Source organism: Enoplosus armatus, chromosome 17 (assembly GCF_043641665.1).
Source record: "Enoplosus armatus isolate fEnoArm2 chromosome 17, fEnoArm2.hap1, whole genome shotgun sequence".
Classification (NCBI taxonomy): domain Eukaryota; kingdom Metazoa; phylum Chordata; class Actinopteri; order Centrarchiformes; family Enoplosidae; genus Enoplosus; species Enoplosus armatus.
In genome coordinates, this window is record NC_092196.1 from 18,807,304 (window position 1) to 18,832,691 (window position 25,388).

Here is a 25,388-nt window from a genome sequence, read left to right on the forward strand (position 1 = left end):
GCATCTTTAAAGACATAGTCCAACAATTTGGTAAATACGCTTTTGTTTGCTTTCTGGCTGAAAGTTAGATGATAAGATTATAAGGCCAAAGCCAGCACTGCTTTAGCTTAGCTTAGCACAAAGAGACATCACATCTGCACAAAAAAGACAACATGCTGTTCTACGCAGGGTTATGTGCCATGCTGTTTCTTGGCTGGGAACCAAAGCCAGACTAGCTGTTTCCCCCTGTACCCTCCTCTTTGGCTGCTGGCTGTAGCTTCATATTCACTGTACAGACATGAGAGTGGTATTGATCTTCTCATCTAGCTTTAGGAAGAAAGTAAACAAAAGTATGCCCCGAAATGTTGGACTATTCCTTTGAGATACATTGTGTTAAAACATACCTGAAGTGCTCAGGGGCCATCGTTTTTGTGGCCCTGCACAGGATAAGAGTTTAAATAAAATGGATGAGTGGATGGATTTTTTGTTAAACAGTAAAAAGTCTTTAGCTTTAACTTTAAAGATGTCACAAGGAAGCCTTCATGACACCTTCAAAAGGAGTGGATGTTTATGGCTCCATAATGTCATTATGGGCTCTGCGTCTTTGAGGAGTGATGTTAGTTAGGAGGGAGCCATGTTTGCTGCCTGTGCACTGGGGCCCATAATCTGTCCATGGGTGTATGACAGTATGTGAGGTCAGTTCAGTCAAAACCTGCAATGTGCAGTGCTCCAGAAACACTGCAAGTCTCAGAGGATTGGGCGCATTAAAATTGAGAGAAGCGCAACTACTTGTCAGCAAAGTGACCGATCTGAGAGGGTGAGAAAGACTTTCAAGGTGACCCAGCTCCAGGGAGAAAGAGAGAGAGAGAGAGAGACAGAGACAGAGCCAAATTGCATACAAGAGCAATCACGATGAGAATATGTGGGAAAGAATTTGATTTTAAAAACACTACAAGCCAGAAAGGATTCAGAGAGAGTCAAAGAGAGGGAAGTTGAAGTGAAGAGGGTAACAGACGGAGAAGCGCTGCCTCTGGCTTAATGTTGCCAAAGAGCTTTTAAATGGTGCGATAAAGCATGCAGTGAAAAGCCCTTTTTGGTATGACTGGTTTTAAGAGGGTTGTCCAGAATCATGATAGACCGATCCGCCATCGCTCTCCATTTCCCAGATGTAGTCTTACATCACATCATTGCGAAAGCTTCCATCAGAAGCGTGTCTAAATTGGCTTCACAGGCTGGAGATGCAGCTGCCTCCATGTAGGCCTACAGTACGCCATTCTCCCACTCTTGAAAAATTAGGCAGTTAGGCAGCCAACCACCCAGGCATCTTTTCTGCCTTTTTGTCCCCTCTGTGTTTTTCTGATGAGTGATCTATTAAAGTGAATCATGAGTAGTAACTGAATTGTACTGATAATTGAATTATGAATCAGGGTTGCAAGGGACTGAGACCGCATCCAAGTGTTTGTTTTAGTGCAGAAGAGAAGAGGAAGAAAAGGGAGGAGCAGCGAAAGAGAAGAGAGTGTGCATCTTTGCTCATTGCTAGATTAAAGCTGAACCAGACTACCTCAGTGTTCGACAAACAGAAGGCCGCGTCCCTCAGACATTAGTGGTCTGTCCTCTCTTTTCTGTTAAGCGATCAAGGCCTCTGTGATGTGTCGGCTTTATAAATCACCAGCAAGAATGAATCTGCAAATGAAATAAATGTATATGTGAATGCCTGTATGTATGACTGTCCATATTTTATATTTACCATCCCAGTGCACTATAAATTCCTCGCTTAACGCATCTCCCTCCCTCTTGCTGCCGTGTGATTTATTATTGATCTGTGCATGGGTGTTTTCAGCACTGTGTGTGTGTGTGTGGATACACAAGTGTGCTTGATTCAGTGTTTTTAAATCCAATCATAAATCATTTATAACTTCCTATTTATTCTAACAAATCGGTATCAAAGTTTAATTGTAAAAAGATGGATAAATGGGAGGAGAATGCTCACTCAAGCTTGGGGTCAAAACCTCAGAAATTGCTTGAGATAGATGGAGGTAGAATGTGGCACATAGCCTTGGGTGTTTGGAAGTAGAGGCAGAAAGAGGCAGAAGAAAGGTGGAGAAAAAGTAGATGAAAGTACAATAGAGGAGGATAGAGATTAAGGCAAATGGAGGTAGACACAGAAAGAAGCAGATCAAAGTAGATCGATGTAGAAAGAAGGTAGCTGAGAAAGACGAAGAAGAGAGAAATAGAAATAGCGAGTAAGGGTTTGGTTGCTGATTGATATTTCGACTTTTTAAACTGACTTTAAACAGTATTTTATGTTGATTTTCTGTATTTTAAGATCTCCTGGAAATTATGAACACACTCTTTTTAGTTTAATCCGTAATATCTAAAATCTCCTGAAATAGCATTTATACTACAAGACACTACAAAATCCCAATTTTAAGTACTGTGCTCAAGATTAATCAGCATGAATTCAAATCAATTCTTAGACATTCAGTACAGTGTTCATCCCTGTAACTGTCTACTGTAACTAAATGTGTTACATTTGTCAATTTGCTCATTTACTTTGTCAAGAAGAGTAACACAAAAAACAAGGACTACTGTTTCAGATCAGTTAACAAAATAAAATACAAAGACCACACTGAAGAAGAAATTCAGATTATCGTGGGAGGACAAATTCACCTTTTTCTCAGAGCCTTTTAACAGGAAAGATTTTTATGCAAATCTTTTTGATTTTTGTGAGTAGCAAGGGGGTGGAAATGACTTGATGAATATATGTATTCTTTTATTTATTATACATTTATTTTTTGTGGACTCTCAAGATAAGAAATATGTATTAATTAGACTGGCTGACAGACGTTAATGGCACTGACGGGAAAATATGCACATTTTACTAAAACAGGGTAATAGTACTGTACAGTATTTTCAGTATACAGTATTTATTATCTTCTAATCTCCTTTAATCTCTTTTCTTCTTTGGTCTGCGTGTCTGAATTGATTAGCTGCATAAACTCACAGATTCAGATAAACATTAACATATGAAAGAACTAAAACATGACCTTATAGACTTCCTGCCAAGATGTAGTGACTCTGTACATATTGTCTTGCTCCCCAAGGTCATGAGAGTTATAACCCACCATCACTGTGACATTTACTCTGCCTCTCTCTCTCACTCTCCTCCCGTCCTGACTCAACCTCTTCAGGCCATTTTTCACCTCCCGTCTCTCAGTCGCACGCTGCACATTCAGAAATATAAACTCCTGGTTCTTCTCCTGCCCTCTGCCCTCCTCCTCCTCCTTCTCTCACTGGTGTTGGGTAATATCCCGTTACACTCCCAGTACATTAGGTCTGTTCTACATGTCAGCTAATTCACCCTCAATAAACTCTAATTGCTCGTTAATTGTGTTGTAATGAGACAAGGGAGTGACTGTAGCACGCAAATGCAAATGTTATGAATTGAGGGAGGAGGATTTGAAATGACGAAAGAGCACCTACATGCAGTAATGCAGAGAATACACCTAAACACACACAAATACTGGTGATTTGTGTTATTTCTAGAATATATAAAGCTACATAGCTCTGTGAATGTTGGTGCTTAACCAAACAGTGTTGTGCATTTCCAATTTGATGCAGTTTGATTACAGATTTACCATTGGCAATTGACTTTGATATGGCAATTAATGTTATGGTTCCAGTGGGACTGCTGCACATCAGGCTGTATTTATACCTAAGAGAGCAAGTGGCACCTGGTGACTAGAGCCTGGACTATACTTTTACTTTATATTGATATTTAAAAAAAAAACCCACATCTGATAATAAAATATTAGCTGATATTCTTACATACATTTAAACATGTTACAATGTTGACACAGATACCTCAAAAATTGTTAATAAAAGGTTGTGATAAATATATATCTGAAGCAGGATATTTTCTTACAAAGAAAAAAGAAGGGACTTCGCTGAATGCAGAAAACTGAGACAATTTAATATGTTCAATATGTGCACAAATACAGGCACTTGGCAAATGGCATGAAGCACACAGAAAAGGGCTTGGAATTGAAACACACCAGAGTAGCTGCAGTCCAAGCCTTATTCTGTGTTCTTAGTGCCATTAAGTACCTACATTTATGCACATATTGAGAAGATGGACTCACTTTTCTGCATTCATTATGATTGCAAGATATTTTGTGATAGGGCAAATGCTAATGCCCGCTGACCTTTGTCAACAGGTCAGTGTTTGGTACCTCTCCTGAAACGTTTCCACAGAGCCGTCAGAGGAACCATCTGGCGACGTGTCCTCACTCCCCTTGGTGGGATTACCTCTGCTGCTTTAAAACTCCCTTAACAGAGCTGCTCAAGCCTACTGGGGAGATCTCTCTCAAGTCACTGTCAATCAAGGTGGTGCTGCTGAGAGTGAGAGATCTGTGTGTACTATCAGTCTACTACATTTTTCAACAGGGGATTTGGGCCATTGCTACATGTAGACCGAATCTGTGCTTTAGTACTTAGTTGTTTTAGGTCAAGGAGAAATTCAGTCGTCTCATGCCAGAGACAGAGAAAGATCAGGGTGCTATGTAAAAATGTATTTTGCATTGTTACAGTTGATGTCCTGTCCCATTTTATCTACTTTCTTTAATAATATTATATAATATATATAGTATATACTGTATATATACTTATTATTATTATTATACAACCCTCAGTGTAGCACGTAAGCACCTAGACATCAAACAATGTCTAGAAACGGGTCTACATTTGGTTGAAATGGTTTTAGAGGTCTAAGTGACACATAGCTTTTGTTTCAACAGCTTTTGATGGTCCATTAACTCACTTGTATGCACGGCGACAGTCAGATCTGTGTATCTCAAGTTGTTGATATGATTCTGTCACAGCAGGAGATCAAGGCAGTTTTGTTTGCAGGTTTATTAGACTCTCAAACTCATGCACATTGGCAGTCACGTTGGCATTTGCCTGCCGAGTGCATTAAACAGCGTGAAACAAATGAGTTTTTCTCCGCTGTTTGACTTGAGCTGAATTCGTGCAAACTCTGAAGTATAAGCAGCAGCCCCTGAGGCAGGATTTGGCCTCACAAACACTTCCACACTGAAATACAGATACACACTTACATGCAAGGACACTTACATTTCAGTTAAGATATGTGGACTTGTCAGACTACAAGACACAGATTGTGTCCATCATGTTTCTCTACAGCTGTGGAGAGGTTGTATGTTAATGAAAGCTTGAGCCCCAAAGGTGAACAAGTGACTGAGATAACAGAAAGGGAAGTATGGGAGGAGGAGAAGAGGGAGTGCAGGGAGTGCAGCATGGGTGAGTGAGAGGAAGACAATGGAGACAATGGAGAAGGAGAGAACAAGGCAGCGAGGGGATGACAGGAATGCTTGAAAGAAAGAAATTCGCTCTTCTTCTGAACTGCTGTGAAGAGGACGGGGGTGGTTGTAGTGATTGAGGGAGAGAAAGAGAGTGAGATATGGAGAGAAAGTTGATTTAAATGGCGACATGGCTGGCGTGTGTGTGTGTGTGTGTGTGTGTGTGTGTGTGTTTGGTGGGGGGTTATTTCCCCATAGATCTCATTAAAGGCTTCTAGTCCCCCTGCACTTGGCCTGCAGAAAAAGGCCAGAGGGACAGAGATAGAGAGAGCAAGCGCAGAGAAAGGAGACTCTCAGCGACTCTTATTTCTGCATAGATAAGTGACAGAGCTGTTACAGAAAGATAGAGAAAGAGGGAAGGAGGAGGGAGAATAAGGTAGAGATAGGCAGGGGAAGATAAAGAGCAGCATGGACAGAGTGAGTGGGCGTATGTGAGTGGGAAAGTGTGATCACAGCTTTAGGAGGCAAGACAGAATTTTTGGTCTGCTTAATGATAAAACCAGAAACAGAAGGGTTTAAAGCTGCATTTAGATTTTAATGTAAAACTGAAAATCATATAAACGTTATATAAAAGTTGTGACATATAGTGCATTGATATGTGACGAGTATCCCGGTTATGATTCACCCATGGACAGTGGTGGAAGAATTATTCAGATTCTTTCCTTCAGTAAAAGTAGCAATACCACAGTGTAAAAATACTCCATTACAAGTAAAAGTTCTGCTCTCAAAATGGTACTCAAGTAAAAAGTATGAAAGTATTGCAAGCTAAATGTACTACAAATAATAATATTATAAATACAAGTACTTGTTATGTTGGAAAATGGCCCCTGTACAAGACATATTATTATTATTATTATTATATTATATTAAAGGATTATTGTTACTGATGCATTAATGTGTAAGTGGTATTTTACTGTTGTAGTTGGGCAAGGTGCCGCTAATTTTTACTACTTTCTATACTATTTGGTAGTTTAATCTATAACAATAATATGATGCAAAATTATAATATGCACATAGCTGCCAGATAAATGTAATGGAGTAAAAAGTACAATATTTCCCTCTGAAATGTTGTGGACTAGAAATATAAAGTAGCATAAAATGGAAATACTCAAGTAAAGTACAAGTACCTCAAAACTGTACTTAAGTAAAGTATTTGTTAAAATATATTGAGTTACATTTCACCACACTGCCCATGTAAACACCCTATCCTGGTTTCTTTGCTACGAGTGCAGGTAGTTTGTCCGGAAAACAGAAATATGATGCTACATGATGTAATGATGATAAACACGCTGAAATGAAGGCAAGGTCTGGTTTATGTAATGCAGAGCATAAACTGTGTTGTTGCTCGTTTTCCATCACAAATGATCAGATGGAGAAGCTAAATTCCGCAGAGTGGTGAATACAGCAGAAACCAAACTGTGTTCATGTGTATCCAGACACACCTGCACAGAAATCATCACAAACCTGAAACTGTTATAATTACAGGGACATGAATAACCAGGTTTCTCAAACACAAACTGAAGCAAATAAGGAGGCTTTGCGTTAATCCTGGTTCATCTTATTTCATTGACAAATTGTTAGATGAAAATATATCAGTGGTGGAAAGCACTAAGTACATTTACCCAAGTACTGTATTTAAGTACAATTTTGAGGTACTTTTACTTTACTCAAGTATTTCCACTCAATTATTTTTGCTACTTTCTACTTCTATTACACTACATTTCAGAGGGAAATATTGTACGCCACCACAAAAACCCTCAACTGCACCATTGGAGGATTATAACAAATTGCAAGGCTGTCTGTCACCATCCATGATTTTAATACAGCACAGTGTACAGGCTGTACCATTGCATTACTAACAGTACAAAAGTGTGTGTAATATAGGGTGAATCAGTGGGAAAACTGTCTACAGAACCAAGATGCATTTCGAAGTCCTGATAGGGATGAAGAATCTGTGATGAGTCCTAATTGGCTGGCCAGTTAGAAGCTGGAGGATCAATCATATTCCTGGAGGTATACAGATCAATAAGCAGCATGGCTGTCTCAGTAAAATCTCCAACTATCTGAAGCTTCTTAGGCTGAAAGCAAAGTTATTACACAAATTTGATTCTTTCATTATTTTATGATGATTATCACTGTTTTATAATTTTTCAGGTTGACTGTGGGAATATTCTTCCTGCATGATAACTGAATCCTTAACCTTCATTCTCTCCTGCTGTGATTGTGATTCATTTTAGAGTGTGTTTGCCTGCATCCTTTATTGGGACTGTAAGTGCAGAGTGTAGGCTTGTGAGTGCATCTGCATGTGTGTGTGTGTGTTTGCGAGAGTGTGTGTGAAACCTAATCTAATACAAACAGACACACCTTTTCATCCTCTTTCGCTCTCGTACTCAAAGTCTTAGACATTCCCCTCCCTTTTACTCCGTTCTCTTTGCCACGCTGCTATAACACACACACACACACACACACACACACACACACACACAGACACACACACACAAACACACACACACACAGACACACACACACAAACACACACAGAAAAACCCATGCACACTGACGCACATGCTCACACACAAACACATGCACACCCTCCCAGTACCCATCTCCTAGGGAACACAGGGAAGTCTCTATGGCAACAAGCAGCTTGCTCCACTAATGAACCGGTTGCCGTGGCGACCGGGTTGGCTGTGCGCGAACGGAGACACTGGATAAAATAGAGGGAGAAAATGTTATGTTACTCCTCTGCACAAAACCCCCGTGTAGGGCTTTATCTCTTTCTTTGTAGACACACACACACACACACACACACACACCGAAACATACACACATGTGTCTATGTGTGTGTGAAAAGAATAAGATGAGTGTCAATGAGCAAATGTTCTGGGTTAGGCGAAGTGTTGGCTAGAGACAAGAGCCCATGCAGTAATGCAGCAAGAGGCAGGAATCCTTGCAGCTGGCTGTACTCTGCATGGGCCAATCATCCTGCTGCTGCCTCAAGGTCAGAGAACTCCACTCTGGGCAAGGAGAGGGAGGGAGAGGTAATGGGAGAGAGAGGGAGAGGGAGAGAGAAGGAGGGAAGGAGAGAGAGAGAGAGAGAGAGAGAGAGAGAGAGAGAGAGAGAGAGAGAGAGAGCAGTGCCAAAAACCTTCTGTCAGCCATCTGTGTAGTGAGTTACGTCCCACTTTGCTGACTGAGCCTTTGAGCCTTTATGCATTTGGCCATTCACGTCCTCACCGGAGACGCTTAAAGCTGCACCAAACTGCCATTCATATCCTGTCTGCTAACTGAGGCCATGGGGAATAACCCATTTTACTCTGGCTCTGTCTCCCCCTGCTGGTTCAGAAGGGGAACAGCCTCAGTGTGCTGCAGTCAGTCAGGTCAGAGCATCCACTGTCACATGATTGTCTCTAGGACAGTAGTGACCTCTACAAGGGGTCCAAAGGTAAACATTAGGGGTCACAAGATGTTTATGAGACAGGAAAAATATTGTTGTGCTACACAAAATGTGTAATATTTATTTCTCAGACTTATCTGTACCAATTATTCAAATGAAACGAGTGGTGGAAGAAGTTCAGATTTTTTACTTTACAAAAATTACAAATCTAAAAATACGCCATTACAAGTAAAAGTCCTACGTTCAAATTCCTACTAAAGTAAATGTACATATGTATCTTCAGAAAAAGTAAAAGCACTAGTTCTGCAGAAAAATGGCACCTGTGATTAATATATATCATTTTGGATTCTTATTACTGATGCATCAATGGGTGGTGTTTGTTTTACTTTTGTAGCTGGTTGAGGTGGAGCTGGTTTGAACTATTTAATACAGTTAGGTTTTTATGTCGCGGATTGTTTTTATTCCTTTTCATTTAGAGTTTCATGATCACTGCTCTGTGAACTTAAAGCTGAGCTACTTCTGTCTCTCCTGCAGAAATGTTTGCGGTTTAACCCTGATGCCACAGTGTGGAAGGCCAAGCAGCAGGTGCTGTGCTCCCTGACCGAATCTCTGCGGGACGTCCTGAACTATGGTCTGTTCCAGCCCGCCACGGACGGCCATGATGCCAAGTTCCTGGAGGAGGAGAGGCTGCTCAGAGAGTACCCACAATCCTTTGAGAAAGGGGTGCCATACTTGGAGGTATGATTCCAGTCTTCCTTTGACACAGCTGTAAGACACAGTACTACAGAGAAGTGATATAGCCTGTGTGTCCTCAAGATGTCACTGTAAGTCAATAATGCAATGGTCAAAAACAGAATCTGGTGTGATGGCTTCCTCTTTGAAAGATTAAACTAACTGTCTTCAAAGTTTGCTGTTTAAATGAGCTTTAACGTCAATTATTTACCCTGCTGTTGGATCAAGCAATCGTGATTTGATTGAGTCTTGTATATTACAGCATTAAGATCGGCACAGTAGACCATGATAGTCTTGTTTGTTGGTTGCTTACCAAGGTGGCCGAGGTTTATCAATTTTGTATTTTGCATCCAGATCCCAGACGACTGAAGTAAAAGACAGCATTACTTTAAGGCAGTTTAGACTACTAAGTTTCATACACATTTCTTAGAGGAGTGTCACAGAATGGTTCAGCTTCCCTGTTCTGTTTAATGCAACACCCGCTAATCTCTTATCCAGTCGATACAGTTGCCTTCTTTTCATGCTATATTATGACCCAGTGGAGGCTCTAAACCGTCTTTAAACTGCTGTAAAGCCTGACCATGTCTTTTACAATTCTTGTCTTCAGTGAAGTAGAAGAGGTGGTTTGTATAGCAAACCAGATAAAGGTTCCCTGTACAATAAATCTGCAAGCCCCATTTTGTGGATCTAGGCCAAAAGCTAAAAGAATTAAGGACAAACGCCCTCTGTGTTAGGATTAACTATTCATTTCCTTTCTCTTTTTGACTCTTGGGTTTAGTTTCGATACAAGACCAGGGTGTATAAACAGACCAATCTGGATGAGAAGCAACTGGCCAAACTGCACACTAAGGTAGGAAACTCAATTTGTCCAGAAGTTGGATTGCTGAAGGGTTTCAGCTGCATGTGTCAGTCTGCATTTGCGCATGTATATCTTTAATTCGCTGTACTGTTCTCTACTGCACTGTATTGCACTGTAGTTTTTTGTATTATACTGTACTACCCTTCACTTGCACATACAGTATTTCTCAGGCAGAGGGAGTTCTTTCTGTTCTCTGTAATACAGCAGCACTTTTCTCTCTGGATGCAGGCCAGCCTGAAGAAATTCATGGATTATATCCAAACCAGCGCTGTGGACAAGATGATCAAGTTCTTAGACAAAGGCCTCGATCCCAACTACCAGGACTCTGACACCGGTGGTAAGGAGCCTGAGGACCTGTCACCTCCCCTCAGTCATTTAGCATTCATCGCTTCATCCACAGTCATCTTTCTGTCTATAATCTATCCATCACAAGGACAGACTACACTTGAACTGCAGTTACTTGAAAGCATAGTTTCCAAAGTTCTTTACAAATCAAAACCATCACATTCATGAGATGAATAAAATGGCTTAAAACAAGCTGGTGGGAAAAAAATCATTAAAAATGATTTAACAACAAAAAACCCTGCCTTACTCTCTGAATAGCAAGTTTAGCATCACTGTAAAACAGTCAAACCTAAGCTTTATGGGGTTGTTTCACCAAAGAGCTGGAGCCGTGTTGACAAAAAATATATTTTAAATATATTTAAGGTTCAACAGCCCCAAGCAGTTAACCATCTCCTCTCAGCCAGATTAGCATGTTGGTGGCCAGCAGCTTTACAACCTGTGGCTCTGCTGCATAAACTTGACCTTTAAACCCTCTGCAAATAACAAACCTCCCCCTCCGTTTTCTGCCCTCGGCTCTGCAGTATGTTGGCCTAACACTTTGTCAAGGATGTGAGCCAGTGCTGTTCACAATTTGGTGGCTTTTCTCAGATCCTGTTAGTGCTTAGGGGGCGCAGCAGACGGCTCATTTACAGTTTGGGTGTGCTGCTCTGTGTCACTCGCGCTGCTCTGGGAGCAAGTGTCAAAACACAAAACACAGCCTGTCATCACGGGTGTGAAACACACTTCCACTTCATAACACCGGGGGGCAACAGAGAGCCCTGATGAACCCCCCCCCCCCGCCTACATGCTCTACTCAAATCATATTAATATGGGAAAGACAGTGCATACACGCCTTGCACCTGAACACCTGAATAGTTATAGTCACATCAGGGTTTGATGTTGGTTTGTGTGCTTCTGTTCTAAGGAGTCAAGGGTAGAAAATGACCTGATCATTTTAAATTTGGATAGCAAATTAATTTCGGTTTTTCCACAATAACCTTGCATTAAAACAGCTTAGGTTTGCTGTAAAACTCACTAAATCAATAAAATAAATGTGTTAAAAAAGATCAACCAAAATCTACAGAAAAGGTCAACTATGGCATCCTCATGGCTTAATATGGTTCCCTCTTCTTTCTTGACTGTGTGGATGTGTCATGGTGTTCTGACAGGTAGTCCATGAACTAATACTAGGTATTAGGTCTGTGCAGGGCAAAGAGGTTATTAAAAGCCTTCAGAAAAACACTTTTTACATTTGACCTGCTTGTCTTTCTGAAGCTCTTTCTTCACGCCTTCCTGCCCAGCAGAAGGCTCACACTGAGAGCCTTTAATAGGACATAAAAAAATTCTACCATATTCAACGTGGCTCTTGTCGGTAGGGGCTCACTTCCATCTCTGCCAAGGGAACCGCTTAATGGGCATTCCCTAAGTTGTCCTGACATGGTAACTTCAGAGGAAGCGCAGTCAAAACATTCCCCCAAATTATTTGTACTTGAGATCTACAGAAGCTGTTCGAAGATAAAAGCCCTCAGTCGTTTTCCTGTTTGCCAAAAACTCTCTTGTTACCGTGGTAGCCAACACTCTGTACCCTGTTTTTACTGGAAACCCTTTGAATGCTTTTATTCTTCTAGGTGCAATTGAACTTTCCTGCGGAAGAAGTTCAAATGTGTTAAGTGAGGTTATTTTGAATGAATTTACCTGATTAGTATAATATCAGTATGTTAGCATTGTCATTGTGAGCATGTTAGCATGGTGTTTGCATTTAGCTCGAAGCTACACTGCTGTGCAGGATTTAATTTTAAAATTGTCTGAGGAAGGAAATGAATTTGGTGTGTTTGTTCGACCTCATGGATGCACAGAATGCGTTTTGGTAAGAAACATTGACGTTTGTCTACAAGGAAACTCCACAGGGCATCTTTGCCGAAGTAAGCTCTCCTAACTTGGCACAAGGAGAAAGCTGCTGTTGTTCAAGAATATAACCTCAAAGCAAGGACAGAAGAGTTTGAGTGTAAATAGTTGAAATTTGTTGTTGAAACTGTTTTCCCGCTGAGTGTTCAAGCAGTCCCCCTAGGAGCAAACAATCTGGCCAGTGCCCCCCAAATAATTTGAGTTTCAGACCCCTGCTCTAGGGCAAACCTTCTGACCATTAACAACTTTATTTGAATCTGTGTGTGTTTGTCCGCCAGAGACTCCTCTGTCCCTGGCGGTGCAGTGTGAGCCGGGTGGAGGTGAGCCCATCCGGGTCCTGGTGGAGGGAGGGGCTCATATTGACTTCCGTGCCAAAGATGGACTCACATCGATACACAAGGCTGTTCGAGGCCACCGCCATACAGCCCTGCTGGTAAACATTCACACATGTTGTTTCCCTTTATAGAAATGCTGAGTAATGAGTTTTCACTGCCATGCCATAAAACGAGAAAATCCAACTTACACCAGAGTGTATATCTGCAAACTGGATACTTGCACTGAAACTGACGCAGTGTTATCTTCATCTGTGTTACTGTATAAGCAAACTAGCTGGAGACTATTATTCTATTCAACCAGAGAGAAAAAAGACATGAAAACTGAGATTGCCTCGTTTAAAGGTGTGCGGCACATTTACATTTCAGGCATTTGTCCAGAATTTCAGTTCCCAAATCGTCAAGAAGACATGTACCTGTAGAGGGGAAACTCATTCAGGGGGAGATAATTGCATAAAAGTCATAAAAGCCATAGTAATGGTGACATACTTTATTATACTTCCTTATTGTTGTCATTACTACCAGTATTTGAGAATGGCCTGTACATGGGGTTGACCCTTTCTGCTGTGTCTTTCTGCAGGTCCTGCTGTCTCTGAGTGCGTCTCCGGACTACAAAGACCGGCGAGGGCTGACACCACTCTACCACACTGTGCTGACAGGGGGAGACACCTCCTGCTGCGAAACACTCCTTTACCACCGTGCCAAGCTGGGCATCAGGGACGAGAACGGCTGGGACGAGACACATCAGGTTCGTGTCTGCAGTATTTTGGTCCAACAAGACTTCAAGGGAATCCTCTTTAAAGGGGATCGGATTTGATTTTAGATTTAAAAAAATGAAGGGAATATAGATGTAAATATAAAGACTATTTAATCAGAGGTTTCATTCTTTCTGGTATTATTTGCCATTTGCTGTGTATACAGTTAATTCTAACAACAAAACTTTTATTAGAAGGTGCTGGGGGCAAAATCTTCCAATCTAATGGGGTCAGTGGCCTAATTTGTGTCTATTTGGGGGTTGTGGTATGAAAGCACCAGAAAAAAAGTCCTGCCTTGGGATGTTTGGGGTTTTAGTTTCTGTTGTTTATATTGCACAAGTGTGCATGCCTCCTTTTTGTAATGTACCAGTGTACTCTGTGTTCCAGTGTCTGCCTATGTACAACATCTGTGTCTACGTCAAAAAACACTCATGCCATGAAACACTATACCTGTCATCTTTGTCATCTTTTATCTCGGACACCTTTCACCCTTCATCCCACCCATCCTGCTTCTGCTGCCTCATATTCCAGCCGTGAAGTGGACAGAAAAATAAAGGTATCAGCCTCTTCGTCTCAGTGTGATCACCCACACTTCATCAGCATCTGTCTCTTCAGCTCTCCTAGCCACTCGTGGCCTCCATCTTATATTATCTGTGTGTGTGTTGAGTTGGGTTTGACACTTAAATTTAGCATTGATACTGAGATTTTTTGGATTGGATCCACCATAAGCCTTTATTTTAAATTTGGATATTCTCATGGTCCCCCAGAATGACAAGTATTCATTATTTGAATCCATCAAATTAATTAAATCCAATACAAGTAAATATTTTTAGGTGCATTGAGGTGCATTGAGGTGTTTTTTCAGTTTCATTTGGATATACTCTGTGTAGTAACCAGCAAAGTCCCCTGTAGGCTACATATGTAAGTTCAAGGTTTCTCTATGAAAGCAAATCCATCCAAAATCCATTGTTAAGTTGTTGATCCAAAAACACGTTCAAAGTGTCCTGATATGTGGTTACAATGGAGAGCTGCCAACCAATCAGAAATGAGCTTTATTTGTCCATGGTATAACTGATAACAAAAATCCCCTATGATTAAATAATAATAACAGTTAAGATGATATTGCTGTATGTGCGTGTAGATGATGATTCTCATTGTTCTAACTATGATTATTGTTATTATTGGATCTCACTTGTGTTCTCTCACAGTGTTCTCGCCCTCTGAGTTTGGAGGTGGTGTTAATTAAATGTGGTGTCACTTTATAACTGTCACCATGTTCCTCTCTCTGTGTCACTGTCTCTTCTTCATCCTTGTTTGCTTCTCCGCCTCTCTCTCTTTATTAAACCACATAAATCCTTCTCTTTTTTTGTCTTTGGTACATCTTTTTACCTCCTTAACAAACTCTTTACCTTTTCCACATCCTCCTGGCTTCTCTCCCTCTTTCCATCCTCCACGATCTATTCATCCTCACTCAGGCCTGTCAGAATGGTAACTCGCAGCATCTGGAGCACCTCCTCTTCTATGGGGCGGATTCTTCCTCCCAGAATGCCTCTGGAAACACTGCCTTGCACATCTGTGCTTTATACAACAAGGTAGACACATTTAACAGTAGAGAAAATGTTACGATAAATCTTTGAACATACAGTATAACAAAGTGAAAGCCACATAAATGGTCTTTACCTTGCTAAATCATTTACCCATCTTCTTAGTTTCAGCATCCTAAATTCCAAATAAAATATGCTTCCTAGCAAACAGATGAAATCAGAGCAATTTTAAAAATATGTTAACCTAAATATGTACATGATTCTTACTTTTAATTGAATATTAATTATGTATGAATAATATTGTATATCAAGTTTTTGTCAAAAAACAGGTTTAAATTTAGCAAACTAGATATTTCTGCCAAAGAGCTTTCTATTTTTACGTAACTTTCTTGAATTTCTGTCACACTTTGCTTTAAAAGCTTGTTTCATAGAAGGAAATGTACACAAGGTCAAAAGAAGAGAAAGTAGTGCTTTCTAAAGACAATGTAGACGTGTGAGCAAATTACATGCATTTCTCTGTAAAGCTGTAATTTATATATATAAAAACAATTTATGTACATTAATCAACGCTGTTTGTTGCAGGAAAGCTGTGCACGAATTCTTCTCTACCGGGGAGCAAATAAAGACACAAAGAACAACAGTGGGCAGACCCCCTTTCAGGTAATGGTTGAGTGCCTGGCTGCGTAATTATGCATGTTGGGTGGTAGTATTGTTTAGTGTCTTATTAAGTTAACGTAGCAGAAAGTGCCAGGGCCTAATTTCACTTTAAACCATTATTGTGCTGCGATGCACACAGAGGTCCCAGGTGGCAGGATTGCGTGTGACCCCTTAATCTGGATACATTAACTCTGTCATTGCAGAAAAAGTCAGCTGAGACAATCTGTTGTGTTTGTGTATGCGAGAGAGAGAAAACAAGAGAGGAGACAACAGGGAGAAAGCATTGAAGTCTGCTGGATTGTGTGCTGACCTGTGTAGTTTGTAAAAAAAAAAAGGTTAAAAGCATTTGTGCAATGGTTGAAAGAATTCAAAAGTATGTTTTCATGTGAGAGTACTCATACATTCTTTTTCAAAAAAAGCAAATTAATTTCCCCCTGACTTGGTAGTTGTAGATATCCTATAACCTGGATGACTGAGAATCACTGTGGATTTCTGAACAGATCATCCATCTTTCCTGCATCAGGGAACGTGATCTGCATGTTTATATTAAATATGAACATGCCACAGCCACAAATCTGGTTTCCATCAGTTGTAAATGTGTCCATTAGAGGGGCAAGTTTAGAGCGCCGACAAAATGGGGTAGTATGTTTCAGTAAAACATCCATAAAGTGACCTACTATAATTACAAGAGAACAGTTTGTTCCACTCTTTCATTTTGTGCATTCATTTGCCATATGACCATATCTGAAAAGATTGTATGTGTGTGTTTTTATCAGGTGGCTGTTATGTCTGGCCATTTTGAGCTGGGAGAAATTATCAAAAACCACCGGGATACAGATGTGGGTGAGTAGCTGAGGTCTGGTCTGAATCTTTGATGCCAGTTTGGAGATGTGTAATGTCCTGTAATGTTAGACATTTTACTAAACTAAAATGATACATTGGATCGCCACGGGGGAAATTAGGCCCTGAATCAACAAATTAAAGGAAGCAGCAATGAAAAATAGAGTATACAAACAAATTTAAGCATGTTGAAATTGAAATGATAAAGAAACATGGATTAGAGTATGTAGAGAATGAAAATGTGCAAAATAAGAGCCGTGACAAAGAAAATAAACTGTAATGTAGAAAATCTGATATTATGCTCACCTTTTTCTTTCACTCTTTCCTGTCTCACCTCCCAGTTCCCTTTGTGGAGTCTCCAAAGTACGCCCCCCAGAGGCGAGAGAGTACCCGGACCCTGACAATACCCCACCCTCATCCCTTCCTCCGGGCCAACAGTGACAGCAGCATGAACCTTCCAGACTGGATGGCTGTGCCCAACGCACCAGGGACCAACATCGTCTCTGTGCAGGTGATCACCTCGAGATCCATTTAGTAGCTGTTCTGGAGCTTTTGACCCCTCAAAAGAATTTAGAGTTGCTCCCCAATAAACACCTACACACATTACTGATGTACAAAAATACATAATGTTGTAGATACTAACTCTACTAACTGATTTGCAAGTACAAACTGCTCCTGAATTTTATTGAACCATTCAGACATTTAAGCAGGTATTGAGTGTATTTTAATAACTTGCATTTCAGTATGATCGACACACTACACAGATATGATGCTGTTAGTGCACAGGACATCATTATCTGGAATTCTTTAAGTCAATATTTTAGCCCACCTACATTTAATACATTACATCTAGATTTAATACATCAACAATCGGTCACTGAGCAAAATGTAGTAATACTGTATGCAATTAAATTAAACACAGGGAAGCAAAACAAAGTACACAATAGCAAGTAGCTACCTGATTGGGAGGTTGTATCCACTTAGTATTAGTCCACGATACGCATTTTATTTGCTAGGCCAGAAATAGTGTTTGATGTTTGGTGCTTCCAAGTGCCGCTTGTGATTTGGATTTCTGTTTAAAGATGATGTTTAATTCTAGTTGTTTGATTCCTCCAATAAAAGAAGAGCTAAGGGTAGATTCATAATTTTCTCTGAACCTGACAGCCTGGAGAAACAGTTAATTCCCAGATAATGAATATTTCCTTTGCACAGGTGGATGCTTGAGCAGCTGCATCCGAAACAATTCATACACAAATTATAAACTTGAAGCGACATTATAGAATATAATGATCGGCCTTTATCAACCTCTAGTTGTTAACAATACTCACTGCAGCAACTTACATCTCGCTGTATTTTAGTTTTTATGTGCATTGGAGAAGAAATTAAGTCATAAGTCGCTGGTTCTCGTCATCAGGTGATCATGTTAAGTGATAGCTATAAACATACAACATCATGTAATAAAACTACACAATTTATGAGACATTTGTACATGCATTTTATTATATTTAGCATTTTATGAATGTTGATGTTATTATCTGTAAACATTTTACATTACATAATCAGTGGCATTAGGAGAGTCAGAGGAAGTTGTCACAGAGATACAGTAGTTAACAATAAATGAATAGAAAAATAGAAACTGAAATTCTTGTAATCACAATTTAGCAAGTTATTGGGGTTGAACACAGAATATTGTAGCTGTGCCACATATAAACCCCATTCATGAAATATGTTTTCTCACTTTTCTCCCACTCTGTCGCTCACAGGGATACAAGCATACAGGAACCCTGCGGAGCTCCAGCAGTCCCAGAGGGGCGAGGACGCGCTCCCCGTCCCGAGGGAGGATCGGGGACAAGGAGGACCGGAGCAGGCAGAGTCGGAGACAGGGGTGAGTGGCAAAGTCTGACATCTGGGAACAAGAGCCTCTCTTCCACTTTTCTTTTTGTAGGGTTAGTTAGGGTTCTCTGAAGATCTGTAATAACTATTATAAGATTTTTCTGAAACAAAAAACTAAAACAAACCCAGAAAAGGTTCATATATTAAACCATTGTAATGTGAGGTTTTGGCTGACAAAGTCAAAAAAAAGTAGCCAGTTTAACAGAGACTTTCATTCTCTCTCAAAAAACATTCAGTAATTTTAATGTAGCCACCCATACCTATAGGGGGCTTTGAGTTTTTAACTGCAGTCTCAAATCATCCATCCCACCTTCTGCTCCATCCCACCCAGACCTGCCCCTGCCAGCACAGCTGGACAAACCGCAGGCCAGCGGAGACGCCTTTACAGCGCTGTCCCAGGACGAGTCTTTGTAGCTACTCGAGCACACTCTGCCCAGGGAGAGCGAGAAATCAGCTTCAATAAGGGGGACAGGGTCAAAGGTAAGCATATATGCATTTTCATTTTCATTTGTCTTCCATGTGTGGTGTTTGTGATGCTGATTAAACCTGGTACTAACATGACTGGACTGTAATGAAACAGTGATGTTCTGCTCTTTCAAGCCACCTCCAAAGGTGTGTGGAAGAGCATTTTCCCCTTTAACAAGAGCATGTAAATGTAAGAGGTTATATGTACAGTAGTCCCTCTCTGTTTGGGGCGTTGGCATTGCTCCAAATAGTTCCTTATAATATGTAAGCTGCTGACTGCAGGGGTTTAACACTTCCAAAGTTGAGATTAGCAGCTTTTAAGCTAACGCCATTGAGCTAACTAATAAAGTATTTTGGACATGAAGCAAGATGCTGCATCACAAGAACATGCAGTTTTTCTACCTGATATGAGCTAATACTGCACTGGGAAATATCCAGTGACCACAAGACCATAGTTAATACTATCATCCAAAACAAACACAGGCCAGGTGAGCATCCCGTTGTCGTTTTATTTATAGCCACCTGACTAATGCAAGTGTGATATTCACTCTCCTTTAAGCTCTGGTACAGACTTTCTGTGTTTGTTTTCTGCCAACAAGTTATGTGAGGACACGGCTGATGAACCAAAACAATAAATCAGCTAAAAGTGGCTAAACAGCTGCATTGGGCTACAGAGTTGGTTCCAGCAACCCTTTCACATTCACTCAAGCCTGGATATGTTGAGGATTCCCACCAAAACAACAGATGGATAGACTCTAGTCTACAAAGCTTAATGCAAGTCTGACATTTTGTGAAATATGCTTTGTAGCAGAGAGTTAGGTGAGATGATCCAGCACATAACCCCTCATAAAACCACAACCTGTTGTTTGTACACTTAGTTTCTTTTACAGATTGATGATGACAATTGAGATATAACGTTTTAATTAGTGAGCTTTAGAGGTGCTGGTAGATGGATTTTGTTACCTTCGGACAGAGCCAGGCGAACTGTTTCCACCTGCTTTTGGTCGCTGTGCAAAGCTAAGCAAACCGGCGGCTGACAGCTACAGAACAGACAGATATGACTCCTCGAAGAAAGTGAATAAGCACATTTCCCCAAATGTCTAACTATTGCTTTAAGAATCTCTTGAGAAAACAGTGAGTTGACTAGCATTGATAAACAACACCAGAACTATTACTTAAAAAAGACAAATGACTCAAGCCTGACAGGAGAAGCATGGTAACACCAGGTGTAAAAGGCATCCATCAGTCTCAGAGACAGATCAACAGCCAGACCAGATCCAAGTCAAGTGTCTTCAGATGAGTTTGTTAAATGGCCATGTCCTAACATGTGTGTAAGGTATCTATATATGTTTGTATTCAATGTCTGCAGGTATGAATATGTGTGTGTTTGTGAGTGAGTCTAAGGTGTTGCCAGGTATGTATGTCTTGGTGAGTATGTAGGAGGTTTGCATGTCTGTGTGTGTCCCCATGATTTCTTTTCTGTCCGTATAATGTTGTTGTCTTCTAGTGTGTGTTCATTTCTCATTGGTGTCTGTGTATGTGTGTGTGTGTGTGTGTGTGTTGGTGCGTGTTGTGTAGCCTTTTCCTGACATGCTGCTCTTTCCTACCCCCTCTCTCTAGTGTTGAGTGTTGGCGAGGGCGGATATTGGGAGGGGACGGTCAGGGGTCGCACAGGCTGGTTCCCCTCCGACTGTGTGGAGGAAGTGATGCTTCGAAGCCAAGACAACCGATCAGGTGATCACCACCAGTCACACACACTAACAGACAAACACACACACAAAGCTTGCTCATCCTGAAAAACACCCAACATCACTTTAGCAAAGGCTTTCACACTTACCCTCCTATGAATTGAACTAATTTACTATTAACTATTAAGGGATTTTTTTGGGAAATACTCTTATTATAGGGGTTATGAGGTGGATTATTTCCTGGCAGGTCACAGTAATTTCCTAAAATCTCCGTTGGTTGCCTGGACACCTCATGGCGATGACAAACTTCAGTCCAGCCCCCTGTAGAATCACTACGCATCCTTTTTACACTTACGTTTTTGTAGAGATTAAACAAACAAGGTATAACTTGTTAATTAGTGAGCTTTAGAGGTGCTGGTAGGCCAATTTCGACACCTTTGAACAGAACCAAGTTAGCTGTTTTCCCCGGTTTCCAGTATTTATGCTAAGCTAACCGGCTGCTGAATTTAGCTTCATATTTACTGTACAGAGAGAGAGTGGAATTAATCTTTTTTGGTCTGACCAAATATATTTAATGAAGATGCGACCATGCTGATGCCCCAGTCATTTTGTGTTTCAGAGAGCCGTGGAGAACGAGCTAAAAGGCTGTTCCGCCATTACACTGTGGGATCCTATGACAGCTTTGACGCTCCCAGGTAAGCGTTGCCTTGCCGTTTGCCATCACTGATGTACAGCACACTGAACAACAGCTGGTTTTATTCAAAGAAACAGCTGCCTGCACTGATTCTCTAAGCGGCACAGGCAAAAATGAATAAGGGGTCGTGTTTCAGCTCACAGGGTTAGAGGTAGGGTTCTTTTAGGCTAAGGTTACACCGTAGTGGAAGTTCACCTACTAGAGGGCTATTTGAGCTGAGCACAAGGGCACACTTTGAGCACTTGGGCAGACAAAAGAGGCATTTGATGCTTCACTGCCTGTTTGGTGACATTAAGACCAGAATGAAGCATGAATGTATCCCGTTAGGACACCGACACATCCTGCTTAAATAAAGGTTAAGAAAAAGGGCAGTTTGACATCCAGATTATTATTCAGATTAGAGTCGGTAAGAACTGTTTTATACCATCGGCCATAGAACAGCTCTTCTCAGGCAAGAAGGGGTTCACTGCCTTGCTAAAGAGCATGATGTAACTTGTCCATCCTCCCAGGGAGTACCTCAAATTAAACTGACCTTTTGATAATGACCCTTGTTCTCCAATGTTTAGACTCAGCACATGTTGATAGGGGGGTTTGTTTGTACGGTAACATACTGTACACATCTATCCAGATAAGATGATTCATGTAGTGATTCATACGTTCCAGTGGTACTTTGATTTGTGTGATGTGATGTGTTGTGAGTGATTCATGCGGTAGGAAGACGAAGTGTGAGGGTTCACTGCCTCAGGTCTAGAAGCTGATCCCCCTGCTTTCATACTGGAGTCATCCTCAAGGCCCCAGGTTTACCAGCCGTGTTTTGACCAGCTGGTTTTGCTGAATCTAATCTGGGCAGAAAGGCCGATTTTTTTGTCATATCAGGAGTTTAGAGTAAGTTCCTTCCTTTGTATGGCTGCCTTTTGGCTCTGAGGTACAAAGACGCGTTGCCAAGCTGCAGTTTTTAGGTGGGCTGAACTTGTCAGTGATGGTGAAGGTGCTTTCAGACCACTCTGATGACTAAGTCTGAAATTTCTTTGTGTTGACGGATGTTATGTAACCACCCGGTCATCTTTACTGCCCTCGATGACCAAACTAACAGAATTGATGCATATGCAATACTGTGTCATTTGGACTAACTTCAAATAATCTTAAAACAGCAGCTGAGATCTTTAACTTTTAATAGTCATCCACCCGCTGCAACTTAATCAGCATGGGAACATAACCAGAAAAATGTTCCTATTCAGCTTTTTGACCATAGACACAGAACTGAAACTTTGATGGATCTTCTGTGGAGGTGATCTGTTGACACATGAGTGGGGAAAACTCTCCTGTATTGACTTTGGGCATGTGACTTCTCCTCATTAGCTCAGCCTAATATAATGTCATTCCCTTTAATGCCTTGCATCTGCATCATGGCGAGCACGGCATCGCTTTGAGGCAAACTCATTTCAGTGTCCGTGACTTGGACTGAGCAAAGAGAGAATTATTTACATAGAAATAAAGCCATTATCAATCACATGTATTATTTAAACGAAGTCCTGCCTTCTGCTTCTCTCTCTCCCTCTTTTTTCACTCTCTCACACATCATCCTTCTTTATCATTCCTCAGCCTTTTCTTTCAGGCCAGCTATTTTTTTTCTTTTCATGTTTTCCTTTCTCTTTATCTCCCTCTGTAACTGTGTTTCTCTCTCGCACATGCACACAGTATCATTTATTATTAACATGCTTTTCATCAACAGTGACATTTCATGCTTGCGACTCCCTCAGCCACGCAAACTCACACACATGTGTTTGTGCACACGCTAACTCACACACATCATGGATAATTAAAGCTGTGTACTGCAGCATAGATGGAGCCCAAGACTGTTTGTTTGGCCAGGCAGGCAAGCAGGCAGGCAGGCAGGCAGGCAGGCAGGCATGGCTGACTCAGAGCCGCCCTCACATGGGCCTACTTTCACAGCCTTTATCACTACATGTAATATCTCACCTATCCCTCCTTTCATCCCTCTATATTTGGCCACATCTTCTGACCATCTCTGCATCCCTCTCTCGCTTTCTATTCATCACTGTATTGCTAACCCCCCTGTACTTTTTAATTTTCTTTCTATCACCCGCTCTCCCCTGTGGTGTCTCCATCTGGAGGTCAGACAGTGAAGGGCACTCTAAAGGGAGAGGAGGCTTGAAGATAGGGATAAAGAGCTTGGATGAAGGAACAAAGGCTTCCTCTGTTTACAAATGGGTGAAAAGAGACATATGCATTGTTTTTGTGTGTGCAAGCAACAGGGGGCCAAAGCAGGTTGGAAAAGTGTGAAGAAGGATGCCCTCTGCCGTGTTTTAACTTTGTTCATTCTGTCTGTGAAGACCAAAGCAAGGCCAATTATGACTTTTCAAGGCCCATATGAGACTACTTTTTATTATTATTTTTCCATCGCCAAATTTTGTGCAGACATTTATGGTTCCCAGACGATGAATCCTAAAAATGCTGGTGATCCTGACTTTTCATCTAATGCCATCAGGTCAAAAAAAATATTTCTTCAGTACTTAAGTTTGTGATTAAATACTTAAATGCTAAATATTAAATACTAAAACAAAACTAATAACATTCAGCCTCAGCAGTACTTTGTGTTTAGTGCTCATTGGCAACTATTAGCACGCTAAAATGTATGTATCTTAGACTATGTCCCTCTTCCAAAGTGTTTCTGTGTTTTTCTTTGAGAGACAAAGCCTTTGAAACAGCAAGTGCATGAAAAAAAAGTTCTATGTTGACAACGTATTGGATGATAGCTAAATTCCTTTTTTATAAACAAAACCACCCTTGAAAATCATTGATTTCCTTTGCTTCATGCTAACAATAATTCTAACACACATTTGATTGTGTAAAAATCAGTTTCAATGATAGATTTTATGTAAAGATTTTTGATTTCTATTCAAATTAACAACACATTTCCAATGTTCTGCTTAGTTGTGTTTTTGTGTACAACTTGCAGCGTTTGTCTATTTGCTTGTGATTTCCTATTTGCTGCTTTATGGTGCTTATGTGTTGTAAAATTGGTGAATGTGTGCAACAGTTTGTTTCTATTATGTATGTGATGTCAAATTGGTAAACTAATTTGTTTCAATTTTTTTTAAGTTGCAGTGCGTCAGTTACAAAACTTTAAAACAAAATGCATTTACCGTAAATTGAGTGAGAACTTCATCTATGATGTTGCATAACCGTCTGTGATGAACAACTTAGTTACATATTATTAACATAAGAGCATATACTGACATATATTATTAAAGTAATTATATGTACTTCTCTAATTTAAATACACATAGTAAATCAAACCATTATTTGGTTGTAGAGAAATGTTTCTACCTTTGCTGCTTTAGCTGCTTTTGCTCGAAGTTTGGCTTTGAACTAGCTTACAAAAGACTTGTAACACTGCTGCTCTCAATAAAAGAGATGAAAGCTATGAACTGATAGTTCATCAGATCTCTGTGTCATTGCCACAGATGCACTGAGTAGCTGTACACAATCTGTACATGCTGCTGCTCCTCCCAGCCCACATGAGACCATTTTTGGGCCAACAGTGGGTCAAATAAGGACAAGTGAGCACACACGGTTTGGAGGAGAGGGGCAGAATGCCCTGCTAAACACTGCTGTGGTGGTTTGTTGTTGTTTGTCATGTAAGACACATGCATTGCCTCTTTCTTTGTGCATATGTAACATAACAGTCGTTTAAGAAGACTTTTCGTAGTTCTCAAACATGTAAGAATTCACCTTACTTGACTTTTTGCCTGAAATTCGCATCAGGGAGTGTGTGTTCAGGTTTGGCCATCGTATGATGGATACACAGATGCACACACAAACACAGTAATACAGGACACATTAGGCAGACATGCAGATACACATAAACACACAATTATGTGGACCTTCTGTCAACGTTTGTTTGCTCTCCCGCTCCCTCCCCCAT

General features: G+C 40.7%; 1 protein-coding gene across 1 annotated transcript in view; it reads left to right on the plus strand.

Moving 5' to 3' along the window:
- The window catches only part of shank1 (SH3 and multiple ankyrin repeat domains 1), a 44,204-nt gene that overhangs the window by 764 nt on the left and 18,052 nt on the right, over positions 1-25,388 (plus strand). The window contains exons 2-14 of the mRNA XM_070922648.1: positions 9,286-9,489; positions 10,262-10,333; positions 10,571-10,679; positions 12,850-13,004; positions 13,484-13,651; positions 15,134-15,250; positions 15,785-15,862; positions 16,636-16,702; positions 17,041-17,210; positions 18,463-18,584; positions 18,924-19,072; positions 20,678-20,791; positions 21,365-21,440. Coding sequence (XP_070778749.1) covers positions 9,286-9,489; positions 10,262-10,333; positions 10,571-10,679; positions 12,850-13,004; positions 13,484-13,651; positions 15,134-15,250; positions 15,785-15,862; positions 16,636-16,702; positions 17,041-17,210; positions 18,463-18,584; positions 18,924-19,072; positions 20,678-20,791; positions 21,365-21,440 — 1,601 coding nt within the window. The remainder of the gene's footprint in view (positions 1-9,285; positions 9,490-10,261; positions 10,334-10,570; positions 10,680-12,849; positions 13,005-13,483; positions 13,652-15,133; positions 15,251-15,784; positions 15,863-16,635; positions 16,703-17,040; positions 17,211-18,462; positions 18,585-18,923; positions 19,073-20,677; positions 20,792-21,364; positions 21,441-25,388) is intronic.